Source organism: Perca flavescens, chromosome 18 (genome assembly GCF_004354835.1).
Source record: "Perca flavescens isolate YP-PL-M2 chromosome 18, PFLA_1.0, whole genome shotgun sequence".
Classification (NCBI taxonomy): domain Eukaryota; kingdom Metazoa; phylum Chordata; class Actinopteri; order Perciformes; family Percidae; genus Perca; species Perca flavescens.
This window is the reverse complement of record NC_041348.1, coordinates 24287173-24301807: the sequence shown is the minus strand read 5'-3', so window position 1 is coordinate 24301807 and position 14635 is coordinate 24287173. Positions and strand designations below refer to the sequence as shown.

General features: G+C 40.7%; 2 protein-coding genes across 2 annotated transcripts; both read left to right on the top strand.

Moving 5' to 3' along the window:
* The first annotated feature begins 308 nt into the window (after positions 1–308).
* Positions 309–5071, top strand: actc1a (actin alpha cardiac muscle 1a). Its single transcript, XM_028604965.1, has 8 exons — positions 309–410; positions 2219–2369; positions 2491–2619; positions 2729–2924; positions 3029–3190; positions 4032–4223; positions 4499–4680; positions 4796–5071. Exons 2-8 carry the CDS (start codon positions 2241–2243, stop codon positions 4937–4939), a joined length of 1134 nt encoding a protein of 377 aa, XP_028460766.1. The 5' UTR covers positions 309–410; positions 2219–2240; the 3' UTR covers positions 4940–5071.
* A 603-nt stretch (positions 5072–5674) lies between these two features.
* scg5 (secretogranin V) lies at positions 5675–14627 on the top strand. The gene is made up of 13 exons (XM_028604641.1): positions 5675–6014; positions 6105–6201; positions 7263–7519; positions 7904–8055; positions 8142–8243; positions 8339–8512; positions 8603–8693; positions 9024–9138; positions 10571–10820; positions 11575–11724; positions 11884–11996; positions 13194–13247; positions 13454–14627. The coding sequence occupies exons 1-13, from the start codon at positions 5839–5841 to the stop codon at positions 13580–13582; spliced, it is 1860 nt and encodes a 619-aa protein (XP_028460442.1). The 5' UTR covers positions 5675–5838; the 3' UTR covers positions 13583–14627.
* Positions 14628–14635: the final 8 nt, after the last annotated feature.

Sequence of the window (14635 nt, the reverse complement as noted above, 5' to 3'; positions counted from 1 at the left end):
TGACACCTAAAATACAATTTAGATACAGCACACTAATGTAAAAAACCATATATAGTAGTCTCAAATGTGCATGTGGCGATTTAAGGATATCTTAGAGCTCCTTAATAACACTATTAAACTGTAATGTAACCATTTGTCCATTCAAGCCTTCATAAAACTTCTGACTAATCTGCACTACTGTCCATTGCCTTTCCTCTCCAAGGCAACATCTTTCCAGTTTGATGGAGTCCCTGACACAGGATCCACTTTACTGAACCATTTTGCTAAGCAGCACTTAATTTGGGCTTGTGTGAACTCCTGAGCCCGCCCACCGGCCCCCCAGCCTCAGCATGCTGGGACATATTTAAGGACCCCCTTGCAGCATCGGCCCTTTGTCCCAGAGGAAACTCCAGTCTTGTGGTTACAACTTGGTGAGTCCCTTTGCAGTCTTCTTTCATTTCAGCCGTTGTTGTTTTTTTGGACCTTAGGAATCAGGAAGGATGAGCCGTTGCTGCTGCTGTAGGACATTTTACTGCCACAACATGGATTTTTTGTTTATAGTGGTTTTAATTTCTGAGATCAGAGCTGATAATGTGTTGTTTAGGGGCAGATGAGGGCTGAACATAAGAGAAGGGAAAGCTGAAAGAAAGAAAGTTCAGAGAGTGTTGCTAAATATGGACAGATCATCCAGCTTTACAAACAGTGACCTGCACTCTGCAGACTATACGAAATACTCTGAGGGATGCAGGGATGGGATGCTTGCTGTGATGTGGCAGCCATGAAGCTCTAACTCAACTCAGATACAATCTAAAGAGAAACCTATTAGATTCAATCAACACTGATATACTTTTTGATTAAATAGAGTATCTTAAGTTATACTTTTTAAATATCAAAAAGAACCAAACATCTCAGTGTGTAACACAAAATGTATTTTCACGAAAGAGATGAAAACCCTCTGAAGTAGCATATAGCCTTGTGAGAAACTAAAAAGTCTTCGTTGGAACCCTAAATAATTAAAGTCGAGTCTGCCTATCCTGACCAGGACATTCTTAAAAAAATAGATTATTAATCTAATGGAGGCTTTCCTGGTTAAATGAAAATGAAAAGCAAGTCATTTTCCTGCATCAATAGTAGCTACTTACATGAATGCAGGTTGGTACACTATGGAAACCTTAGAATAAAAAGGACCTCTTAAATTATTTTGCACATAACTTATTTTTTCTATACTTTTTTTAAAATATTTTTAAACAAAGTTTAAAACCTTGAAATTACATTATTATGTTTAGCTGCAAGTATACTGTCAATAAGGTTAATTTGATGTTAAGTTGAAGATATTCTGGTCAGAAGAACCAGAACTAACTTATAGCCTTAATGAATGGCATTGATTTGCAAAAGTTTATATAAAATTCAACTATATCGGCCTGGTGAGGACAACCTCAGAGGGGGAATGTAAGAGTGGACAGATAAGATAGATGTTTGATTTTCCAGAGATGCTCAGTGGTAATTTCATAATTGGCTCATTTAGAGTTTTGTCAAAGCACAATTTTACTGCTTCGTAAGTCTCATTCGCAGTTGAGGCTGAATTCCATGACAATATTACCGAGAATGGAACAGCAGCCATTTAAATTGAACTTACTGTACAGAATGAGGAAGCCTGTATGAAGAGGGGAGGGGAGGGGGATGCAGGATGCACTTGGGATGCAGGCTGTGTCCAGAGATCCTGGAAGGATCAGAGCACATGGTCTGGCTCCAAACAGAGGAGAGCTCTATGTGGCGACAGCTGAGGAGAACAGGCCTCCTCCTGCCACTTGTCAAAAGACACACCGCCTCAGCTGTTAACTGGCCCTGGAATAATGATGAGATACAGAGGACAGGTTGTTGGGGCAAAGGAGGGTGACAGGAGTCCCGAGGCTTTAAATAGACCTAGGAGTGTGTGTGTGTTTGTGTGTGTGTGTGTGGGGGGGGGGGCAGCTTTCAGGCAGCTGTGAGGAGATTAGAGCACACAGAGGTGTCTTCATACTAAACATAGTGCTACAGTGTTTATCAGGATTGCATTGTTTTTGTTTTTTTCATGTTAAATATGAATTAAATGTAAATATTACACTTGATAGGGATATTATTTCCTGCAAATATTCCACTCGATTAACTGAAACTTTGTTAATTGTTTTGATGTAAACATTCCGGTGGATATTAAAAACGATGTTTTGCCTGTGTTTCCATCCTCTGTCTTGTACACAAGGCCAGCCCAGAACAGACCAAACATGTGTGACGACGACGAGACCACCGCCCTGGTGTGCGACAACGGCTCTGGCCTGGTCAAGGCTGGGTTTGCTGGTGATGACGCTCCCCGTGCTGTCTTCCCATCCATTGTTGGACGCCCCCGTCACCAGGTAGGAATTCTGAAAGACCCACAAGCTGCTAAAATGTTACATCTTTGTAGCTTTGTCACAGGCTGTCTGTATGGGTCTGTGTTGTTCCTGAGATACAGATGTGTTTGCTTTGCGTTGTCAGGGTGTGATGGTGGGTATGGGTCAGAAGGACAGCTATGTGGGAGACGAGGCCCAGAGCAAGAGGGGTATCCTGACTCTGAAGTACCCCATCGAGCACGGCATCATCACCAACTGGGACGACATGGAGAAGGTGAAGAAAAAGAGCAATATCTTAATATCTCTTTATTTATTACTGGAGCCTAGCTCTGAGTCATTTTACTTCTATCCCTAACATAGTCTTCACTGTTCCTGTTTCACAGATCTGGCACCACACCTTCTACAATGAGCTTCGTGTGGCCCCAGAGGAGCACCCCACCCTGCTTACTGAGGCCCCCCTCAACCCCAAGGCCAACAGGGAGAAGATGACCCAGATCATGTTTGAGACCTTCAACGTCCCTGCCATGTATGTGGCTATTCAGGCCGTGCTGTCCCTGTACGCCTCTGGTCGTACCACCGGTGAGTCTCTACCATAAACTCCATGACTGTGGAACATCGCAGGTCGATAAAATACACACACTTTATGTGTTGTCTTCTGACAAACTGCTGCTTTTTGTGGACAGGTATTGTGCTGGACTCTGGTGATGGTGTGACCCACAACGTGCCCATCTATGAGGGTTACGCTCTGCCCCACGCCATCATGCGTCTGGATCTTGCCGGTCGCGACCTGACTGACTACCTGATGAAGATCCTGACTGAGCGTGGATACTCCTTCGTCACCACTGGTAAGAAAAGCACCAGCAGCTAACTGGAAACACAAATTGGATGACTTATAAGATTAAGAAAGGGTTTTCTGGAGGTTCATGTTACACACTATGTATGTCACATGGCAACATGGCAACAAGTGACAATTACAGGCAGTGGTGGCAGAAGCAGGCCTGCTACTAGTAATAATACTACATTGTAAAATACTCTACTGTAAAAGTCCTGCATTCATCATTTTACATAGTAAAAGTATTGTCAGCAAACATACTAGTACTCTTTGACACCTACACCCTCAAATTTGAGGGCAAGATAGTTAGCTTTTATTTTCTTTAGACATTGATATCTCCACATTGGCTAAACGTATTTTTTACCATTCAACCTGCATTTAGAATCTCCCTTTATTCATTTGCAACTTGAACTGCAAAGATAACCCTTACCAATCTCTTACAATTTTATATGAAGAACTTAGGACCCTGGGAACATGGGGATGAACTCCCATAAGCCACTGGTCATAACAGGCCAAGTAAGGCCATCACAGCAAAACCACTGAGTTTATATAATTGAGCAAGGGTGGGTTTTATTTCTCATGAATATTAATTCAACTTTTCATTTATAAGGGAAAGAATGCATTATTCCATATTTTAAAAGTTTCAGTCTTATTTTAACATTTAGGCTAACCTTGAGCTAACATAACTGGTCATACCAAGTATGGCATGGCAGCATGAACCCCAATGTATTAAGAAGAGTTATACTTTTTATTTGTAAGAGAAAGGTGTTATTTTTTTCTTTCAGAAAGCTGTTTGTAGATTATACACCATGTGTGATTAATGAACTAAACTGTGATTGATTTTCTCCCTCCAGCTGAGCGTGAGATCGTGCGTGACATCAAGGAGAAGCTGTGCTACGTTGCTCTGGACTTCGAGAATGAGATGGCAACCGCCGCCTCCTCCTCCTCCCTGGAGAAGAGCTACGAGCTGCCCGACGGTCAGGTCATTACCATCGGCAACGAGCGTTTCCGCTGCCCCGAGACCCTGTTCCAGCCCTCCTTCATTGGTGAGTCACAACAGCTGATAACCAACACTCAGCAGCTGTGAACACCACACATTCTGCAAGTCACACAATATCTGATCACGTTCCATACGTACATTGAATGCGAGTTTACTTCACCTTGCGGCCAAAGGGAAATTTTTTTCTTTTTGAAATTAATAATAGTATTTTTTTTTAAACTGAAATTCCACAAAAATAATGTAGCCTGTTGCATTTTTGATATTTCAGTGCCCTCTTTTAAAAAAATTGTATGGTAACACTTTCTCCTCTCGCCTGCCCAGGTATGGAGTCTGCTGGTATCCATGAGACTGCATACAACAGCATCATGAAGTGCGACATTGACATCCGTAAGGACCTGTATGCCAACAATGTGCTATCTGGTGGAACCACCATGTACCCTGGTATTGCTGACCGTATGCAGAAGGAGATCACTGCCCTGGCCCCAAGCACAATGAAGATCAAGGTGAGCTCTCATCGACCAGCACTGACTGGTTCAATCAGGTTGACAGGAAGTGTCTGAAGCTCAGTATGTTGTTAAATGCTCTCGTACCAACCTGTACCTCTTCTCCTCCCTGTAGATCATCGCTCCCCCTGAGAGAAAATACTCCGTCTGGATTGGCGGCTCCATCCTGGCCTCCCTGTCCACCTTCCAGCAGATGTGGATCAGCAAGCAGGAGTATGATGAGGCTGGCCCCTCCATCGTCCACAGGAAGTGCTTCTAAATTTCCAATCCAGCACCAAAAAAACAAAACAACCAAACTACACCAGCCTTCCATCCATATCTGTATTTCTACTGTGTCTTTTGTTGTATATACATGTTCTGTTTTAATAAAAATAGTTGATTTTAACAGTAACAGTCTGGAGTGTTGGAGTCTCAATATACAGGTAGTGAGCATGTCCATGAACATATCAGATGGCAATATGCCTGTTGATTCAGCTCTTAAATGCCTTTAAAATGTGTGATTTCACTTTTAATAGATGATCTTTCACTTTTCCACTTAAGAAAAAAATAGTCTTTCCTCTTTAAGAAAATATTTTACCATCAGGTGCTGGAATTAAAGAATTTAGATCTGTTTGCAGATTATTATATGCCCAAAGTGCATAGTGGGAAAATACAGTTTTCCCCAGATCTGTCCTAACCCGGGGTACATACGTACATATCTACTGTATGCATTTTTAGATTAATCCATTCTGGGAATTGTTTTATAAAAGCTCAATTTTGGAACATGGAAAAAAACTTTGTGGATGGAAGAAATGGAAAGAAAATAGTGTGTTTATGGACGTAGGAGGCCTGGTGTGACTACTCTTTATGAGTGTTTCACAGCTGAACGACTTACTTTTGCTCTTATGCTTATCATGACCAATACTTTACTACAAAAGTTAAAGTCAATTTTAGTTTTAAGTTAACATTTCATATCTCCCACCTTCCCCATGTGCCATGAACACAACACTTTCCTTTCATTCCTCCACACCTGGGCCACAGGTGATATGAATGAGCATTATTGAGCCAGTCTCCTTCATTCACCAGTGATTTTACCAAGTGAGTAAAGGAGATTGCGGTGTTTCAGTATAAGGTTACTGAACTGCGTAGTTTTTATCATCTCTCAGTGAAATTGAAATCATGAAGGTTACAGACAATAATGTGATTCGGTTTCACCTTCAAGTTATTTATGGGATAACTGTGAAGAGCTCTGAGAAGAAAAAGGAGAGACTGTTCATCGGTGGTACAAAGCTCTTCGGTGTTCCTCTGGAGATTTTACCCAGGCAATACATTCCTGTGTTTGGACTGGTACCCTGGTGAGTAGTAGTAGGATTAGAAAGTTTCTGATATTAAACTGTGACAACAGGTCAGAGATGAATCCTTTGTTTGATCATGTTGTGTCTCAGCTTTTTGGTGGATGCGTGTTCATTTCTTCTGGAGCGTGCTGGGACTGTAGGCCTGTTCAGAAAGCCAGGCTCTCTTCCTCGCATTAAGACCATCAGGGTGAGATTATAACCTATTGACCTTTTTAAAGTGATGGTTCAGAATAATTTACCCTAGGGTCCTTTGCACCATGACCTCGAGCCAAACACCCCCCCAGAAGCTTTTTTCACCTGGGTCGAACATTGGGAGAGTTAGCGTAGAGTAGCGTTATCAGCTGAATAGCTTAGCGCAGGGGCTAATGGATCCGAAGTGTCTCTTAACATTACCCCACTAATAATGCCCGAAATGATACCAAATGTCTACAGTAGTACAAATAGGTTATGCACTCATAAAACGATGGATTGTAAAGTTTGTAAGTACACCAGAAGTTGTAAATAACACTTGCCTGCTGGCTTCTGCTCTCTTCTGCTGTTGTTGCTGCTGTGAGACGAGTGCTTAGGGCCGTCTACAAATTACAACACCGAAAAGAGATGCAACAAAAATATTTATTAATTTAACTTATTTTTTAAAGTAAGTGCTGTAGAATAACTAGCAGGAGACATGTTATAATTGAGGTAAGTTTGGAGACATTACCTTATTTAATCATTAAATTAATAAATATTTTTGTTTCATCTCTTTTCGGTGTTGTAATTTGTAGACGGCCCTAAGCACTCTTACTGCCCGGTAACCGCAGCAGCAGCAGAGAGCAGAAGCCAGCAGGCAAGTGTTATTTACATAAACTTCTGGTGTACTTACAAACTTTACAATCCATCGTTTTATGAGTGCATAACCTATTTGTACTACTGTAGACGTTTGGTATCATTTTGGGCATTATTAGTGGGGTAATGTTAAGAGACACTTCGGATCCATTAACCCCTGCGCTAAGCTATTCAGCTGATAACGCTACTCTACGCTAACTCTCCCAATGTTCGACCCAGGTGAAAAAAGCTTCTGGGGGAGTGTTTGGCTCGAGGTCATGGTGCAAAGGACCCTAGGGTGACATTACTCTGAACCATCACTTTAACTAATGGAAGTTCTACTGGAGCAATATTGCCATCTGGTGGTTTGAGCAAACACTGGTTCTGTATCTAATCTGTTGTGGCAATATGTCAATAATGTTGCCCTCCTTGTGTCTATTTCAGGCCAAGCTGAATAGAGGAGAGGGGTGTCTGTCCACAGCCCTGCCCTACGATGTTGCAACACTCATCAAACAGTTTTGCAGGGAGCTGCCAGAGCCTTTGTTCCCCCTTGAGCTCCACGCAGCATTGCTCAAAGCCCAGTCGCTGTCCAACCTGCAGGACCGAACTTCAGCCCTCCAGCTACTGTCATGTTTGCTACCTGCCAGAAACTCCTCCTGTCTGCATTACCTGTTTGACTTCCTCTCTGCAGTCTCCCAGAGGTTTGAGAAAAATGTATTGTGGGGAAAGCTTGTCTTTAAAAGCCTAAAGAGATTAAAGTATCACATTATTTCACAAGAAAATGGGGAAGAGTCAATTTGGTGTAACAGAAATAGATTTATGATTTGTCATCCCTGTAATCGTCTTGGTACCCCTTTTTGATTTATCGAGAAACCCCTTGATGGGGTAGTTTTGACCTCTGGTTGGGAAGTTGTCTGTGAAGTGATAGCAAGTATAAATGGCTTAAAATTATGGGCCATTTCCTTTTTGTTTTTCTTTTTCCCTTTTTTAAAGTATAAGTTTAATGAGGATTGTGTTCTTTACACAGGATTCCACACATTTTTAATACAAATTTAATTTCTCTAAATGTAATGCACTGCTGTCAGATGTCCAGAAAACTTGATGACCAGCTCCAATCTCGCTATAGTCTTCGCTCCGTGTCTTTTACCGCCTCCCAACAAGGCAGAGATGTCTGAAGGGCGACTGGAACTCCGAGTTCTCGTCCTACGCACGTTCATTGAAAAGCCTCAGTTATTCGGTAACGAATCATTCTGTCTTGACACTTTCATTTAGTTAAGGATATATATTTACGGACTGGATGTCTGCAACGTTTATTTGCTTTAGGTGTGATTCCTAAAGCTGTAATGGACAGTATGGAGTTTCTGATGGATTTCCATTTTCTGAAAGATACAAAGAGAGGACACAGAAAAAGACACGGTTTTAAAGGTAAAACATATAACATATTACAAAAATGGAATAGTGCCACTAGCTTTGTCTTACCTGAAAGCCTCCTTTCATTTCATTTGCTCAAACACTTGCAGTGATACGTTCTGTGAAGACGATGCCCTGGGTTCAAGCGAGGTCGAAGGTCGGGCCTCCGGCCTCCGAGCAGAGCCAAGAGTTCACCTCAGGAGACGGACCATCACTCAGGAGAAGCCTCGGCCTCGAGACTTTCCCCAATGTCCTGCTGTTTAGGACCTATATGCCTCACACAGGTAAACGCAATATGAAGAAAGAAACAGGCTGTAACGATATAAAATTTCCCATTTTTGTACAGAATGTGGTGATATTAAAATTGTTCATAGAACAAGATTTCAATCCTGCAACGACTTTGTTGGACAGTCACAACCCCGTTGGCAAAGATGCATGCAAGACCCTGCAAGAGAGACTAAAAAGGTAAATTATAAAAGCATCTAATTACTTAATTGGCAGTGTTGAACCAATGAAGTAATTAGAGAAGGGAAATGGGAGATTTAAGACATGTTGAGAATGTGGTTTCTACTAAACGTGAAATTTGGGATTTTCCAGTTCTTTATGTGCATTTTTGGTAATACCAATGCTGCTCTGTTAACAATTACTCACTGCAAAAAAAAAAATATTGAACTGTTCTTACTAGTTTTAGGGATTCTAAAACTGTTGCTGACCCTTCTTCAGTGGCTTCATGTTAAAAACTACAACCTCCCCAAATCTAAAACAAGTAAAACTGAACTTTTGGTTTGTTTTCAGAGATCTGCGTTTGGTTCATTTCCCGAGGTTCACCAGAGGACACGATGCACAAAGCTCTCCTGTGCTCACTGGTGTCGGGAGACTACAGCTCACACTTAGGAGAAAGTGCTTTTCAGTGTAAACTTGTAATAAGAAGTTGTCATGTAGGCTATGCCCCAAGTTACTGCAGCATTTAAGGTTATATCTGATCTGGTTTATATTTATAAGGTGGTTTAGTGTCTTAAATCAGTTCTTAAGTTTTAACATTCTACATTTTAATGAATTTATGTATTTGACTATTTATTTCACACCAATAATGTGTACTTTATATCAAGTGAATAAATATATTTTTTCAAAAGAAATCTCTTTACCTGCATGTAATATGTATATACAGTATATATTACAAGTAATCAGTTTATTGTTGATGCAAACTAAAGATTCAAACTCAAAATGCCTTTTTAATCATTAATCTTTTTTTAATGGGCTATGAAAGTTTAAGAAACAGCAGAAATATAAAGAATTATTAAAACAAGTTGGATAAGCCAAAAAAGGCTAGTTTGTAACCTGATTTCATTTAATTTAGCCTAATGTCATCACAATGCATGCTGATGAATAATTTATCACACTAACCACCTAAACAGATGGTTGCAGATGATGATGGTGAAGATGAGCTTTCTTCTCAGATATGTTTTAAAAATGACTGATATATGATCCCAGCAGCAGAGACTTTCCTTTCGGCTCGTCTCGGTTCAGCGTTTTAGTGAGCCAATAATGGCCATAATGTAACAGCCAATGAGAAGAGAGGAATTTTGGTATCTTAGCAACTCCATCTGAACCGTGAAGTGAGGCGGATCGCATCATCCTGCGAGGTTGCGTTATGAGCACTTCTGCTGACAGTGGAAATGGGCCTAGTAGTTTTTTCTTCAAAATAAAGTGGGAGAAAATGAACCGGGGAAAGGAAAAGGTGTATAGGCCAATTATTTTGGAACAAGAAAGCATTAAAATCCAAATGTATGCTAAATCAACTTAATAGGAATTAATGTCGGCGAAAATTGGCGAGAAACATTATGCAATCACTTTTTTTCATAGTGTTTGTGAAGCAAGCTTTTATTCTGGACACCGGAAACACACTATTTTCTTTTGGCCAGCTTGCTAGAGGTCTCTCGCGCAGTACGCAGGTCCAACCATCAGCAACAACACGGTAAGAACAGATAAACAAAAAATCCTGTTTTGGTCATTTGTGGTGTTATCTCACAATATAAGTGTACATGTCTTAGAAAAACGTAATTAAATAGTTTTTATTATAATTGATGGTGTTTTATCCGTTTAATAGACATATAGGTTATTTATAGACTATTTCATCGGCCTTGGCTCTGTTTTCAGAGTGAATGGCGCACCTTCCATTTACAGACCTTTTTATATCGTTTTGCGGTTTCTACACAACAGATAACATGAAAGCATCACTCTTTCCATGTTATGGCTTTAGCTAATTAACCTGTCATGTCACGTGTCTAACAGCAAATGCAGCTGTGTTTGCACATGATTACTGTCCACCTTTTGTACGGTAGGCTAATGTTTTTCTTCGGCAGATGACAGAAATGGGCTCGGCGGCGGTTCGGTTATCGTTGCTCGGCTTCCTCCTGTGCCTGCATGTCGGCAGAGCTCCAGCCCGCATCCCCCGCACGGCGGACCAGGTGTCTGAGGCCGACATCCAGCGGCTCCTGCACGGCGTCATGGAGCAGCTGGGCATCGCACGGCCCAGGGTGGAGTATCCCGCACATCAGGCCACAAACATTGTCGGGCCTCAGAGCATACAGGGTATGTTAGGTGCTTTTAGAGTGCTTTTTTTATTTTTATTTTTGTGAAACCAAGAAAAAATTGCCTATTCTATAGCATAAATTATAAGGGAGACGTGGACAGTAGATGGGGATGCAAGTGCTTGTCAAACACATAAGGCTGTAGCTTATATATGTCAATTTTTTTTTCTCCTTTCCCTCATTCTGATAAAACAACAGTAGCCTAATATAAAAATAACACTAACACTGGATACAAACAACCCATTGCTTTGGGTTTGATTGTTGAGCCATGATTGATTTTCTAACATGAAATGGACACAAAATTAAGTCAATTTTGGCAGGGATATATTCTCTGTATTTGTCCCACTGTATCATCTGCCTTAATTCTGTTACCTTTTCACTTGAAACAAGGAGTGTACGGAGAGCAATGTACACACATAATCAAATTATATTTTACATTGTTTTATCCGACTGACAGTCCAAAACTCAAAGATATTCAATTCACTATCACACACAACGAAAAACATTGAATCCTCAGGTTTGACCAGGTGTAACCAGAGAAATGTTTTTGCATTTCTGCTTTTAAAATGTATCGATTATCAAAACAGTTGCAGATTAATTTATCATTTATTGAGACCCATTCAAATGCGTAATGCAAATCTCAGTGATCATTTCTCAGGGGTTATATGCAGACAAAGATGCTATAGAACCATTGATGTCTATACTTGTATTCTGGAGCTTTTGTAGTGGTTGTAATGCTTGTTGATCTCCACAAGGTGGTGCTCACGAGGGGCTGCAGCACCTCGGCCCCTTTGGCAACATCCCCAACATTGTGGCCGAGCTGACCGGCGACAACGTTCCCAAAGACTTCAGTGAAGATCACGGCTACCCAGACCCTCCGAACCCCTGTCCCCTGGGAAAGACCGGTAGAACATCTTGTTCGTTATTGATTCACATGCTAATGTCTCAGGATAAACTTTAGGGCAAATCTTGCTGTTAATACTACAGTACTGATTCTTTCTGTTCTTTATTGTATTCATTTGCTGTTTTTGGACATTCATTTCTGTGCCTCATCACACTCACAGCAGCAGACGGCTGTTTGGAAAACGCTCCGGACACAGCCGAGTTCAGCAGAGAGTTTCAAAAACACCAGCACCTATTTGACCCAGAGCACGACTACCCAGCCCTGGCGAAGTGGGTGAGTACAGAGTAGGACTGTAACTAATTTTTTTTTATTATTATTTTTTTTATCATAGATCAATCAAATTGTGAAATGTGCTCCTTAGTTCCCAGCGTTTTAGATTGCTCATTTAGTCCAAACAGTCCAAAGATATTCAAATTAACAGCAGATATTGATGGAATGAGTGATTCGTTATCAGAAAAATAATACCATGCACAAATATCTCATTACCACTGAGTTCTCCAGGTTTTTCACCTGCAAATCAAGTATGTCTGCTTTTACATTAACTTTAAACACAATATCAGGTGCACATGTGAACCAGGTGAAACGTACTCAGAGGTTGGTATTAATATTCCTTTTACATTCATTTGGGACATGCTTTTGTTCAAAGCAACTTGCATTTACATTCCTTTTGAAATAAGAGCTACGTGTCACCAAAGATTGGAAGTGCAACCCTCTAAAGAAATCCAAGCGAGGGTGTTCTGACTTTTGCCATTTACAAGATCAAACAAAACTTATCACATTACACCTGTCCTAGCCTCCTTGCACTGGCTTCCAGTCTAGGATACAATTTAAAATACTGTTGATGGTTTTTAAAGCTCTTCACGCCCTGGCCCCCAGCTACATAGCAGATATCATTCATCCCCACGTAGCTCCCAGGTCCCTCAGATCCTCCAGCCAAGGCCTCCTCCATGTCCCACGGTCCCGGCTTAAGCAAAAAGGTGACAGAGCCTTTTCTGTTGCTGGCCCTCAGCTGTGGAAGCGACTGCCACCTGACCTCAAAAATGCCCCTTCAATTGTGATATTCAAAGCCAGGCTCAAAACTCACCTTTTTACATTGGCCTTCCTGGAATTTTAATTGTCTTATCCTGCTATGTTTGTAATGGTTTGTCTTTTGATGTCGTTTAAGCCTAAATCACTGATTTGTAAGTGTATTTTTATTTTATTACCCTGTGGCTAATGCGCTATGTACAGCACTTGGTCAGCGCAAGCTGTTTTTAAATGTGCTATAGAAATAAACTTTACTTACTTACTCACTTGTTTGTAATTTGCATGGATTCATTCCTGTATCTTGTTCTGGTCTGAAGAAAATACCTCTTTAAGTGTCTGTACTCCTTGAGAAGGGATTCAGGCAATGTGTTGACTGTAAGTTAGGAACAAAGGGACTGGCTGTAAAACAACAGATACGTGATTGAATGTCTTGTTTCCTTTCAGAACAAGGAGCTTTTGTACCAAAAACTGAAGGGAGGACCGAAAAGAAGAAAAAGGGTATCGTGTTTGTTGTCTTCTTCCTTTTGTATTATTGTCTGAGAAACCACATCACCAGCACTGAACTCTGCCCCCGAAGGGAGCAATGTGCTCTTAAACTCACTGCTTTCGATGTCAAGTGATATTTTCTGCTACAAGCTAAGAATCTCACTCTGAAGTTTTTGTTAACAGTGTGTACACTAATCTATTTCACTGCCTCTCTGCAGAGTGTCAACCCATATCTAATGGGCCAGCGGCTGGACAACGTGGTCGCCAAAAAATCTGTTCCTCACTTCTCTGAGGAAGAAGAGGAAGAGGCACCGATCGCCTCTGCTGCCAGCAAATCCACCACCTAAACTCCTGCGCCTGCAACACTCTCAGATACGAGTTTGTGCCACTACATATTTAAGCATTGTGGTTAATAAGCGTTGGATTTGGGACTTCAGTGCAAGGACTGTGAAATAAGGAATAGGCAGATATAATTAGGCAGCTTGAAAATAGTTCATGTTTTTTATTGTATTGTAATCATTAATTAGCCCAGATCATGTCACTAATTAGGCACAACATACTGTATATCTGTAGCTCTTATTTTAAACATACACCTGCCTTTATTAAAGCATTAGGATCCGAGCGCTTGGTCCACAGAAACATTTTTAGGGCTTTTTCTGGCTCATGACAGAGAAAATGCAAAAACTCATCAGAAAATCGAAGCTCAAATTAGATTGGCCTTTGTGTTAAGATTTCTTTTGACAGCTGCTGTTTTCAAAGGTCAAGAATGAACCGTAATGCTCAAAAAGCCAACTGTCATTACTCTGCAATTTGATTGTAAGCCAAACATCCGTTCTAGTGTTAAGTATCTGATCTGAATGTTAAAGATCTTGGCTATTTATAGGGAGAGATGTGATTCAACTATTACCCACAATGCTAAAATACAACATGTTAAACTCTTGAGTGGCAGTGTACAGTACATCTACAACTGTATTATAAGAAGTTGTATAAAGATTTGTTTTGGAGAAATGTCAAATGAGGAAGTTATTATTCATGACTGTACAGAAATCCATTTCCACACACTGAAGTTTCTGAAGGTTAAGTTTTCTATGTCTTGATATAACCAGTTAATCACTGTCTTCAGAAGCAAATATTCAATACAGATCACATTCTTGAGAGTTAATTGTAAACTGTAGCAGCTTTGCTTTGTCATGTAAGGGATGATTGTGAACTGTGTCACTGTAGCATGGCAAAAAGTGTAGCTCTTATTTAGATCCGTATCTATTGTCTTCTCCATACTGCAGTAATGAGTCTCCACAGGCAGCACTGAATCTGTCATGTGTCAATTTATCTTGCCAAAAAAATATTTTGTTTTTGTTCTGTAAAGTCAAATAAATAATGTATCTGCATTGACACGTTTG

Coding starts and splice junctions, on each gene's coding strand:
- scg5 (XM_028604641.1), top strand. CDS start 5,839: ATGAAGGTTACAGACAATAATGTGATTCGGTTTCACCTTCAAGTTATT. Junction 6,015..6,104: donor GTGTTTGGACTGGTACCCTG/GTGAGTAGTAGT, acceptor GTTGTGTCTCAG/CTTTTTGGTGGATGCGTGTT. Junction 13,248..13,453: donor GACCGAAAAGAAGAAAAAGG/GTATCGTGTTTG, acceptor GCCTCTCTGCAG/AGTGTCAACCCATATCTAAT.
- actc1a (XM_028604965.1), top strand. CDS start 2,241: ATGTGTGACGACGACGAGACCACCGCCCTGGTGTGCGACAACGGCTCT. Junction 2,370..2,490: donor TTGGACGCCCCCGTCACCAG/GTAGGAATTCTG, acceptor TTGCGTTGTCAG/GGTGTGATGGTGGGTATGGG. Junction 2,925..3,028: donor CGCCTCTGGTCGTACCACCG/GTGAGTCTCTAC, acceptor TTTTGTGGACAG/GTATTGTGCTGGACTCTGGT.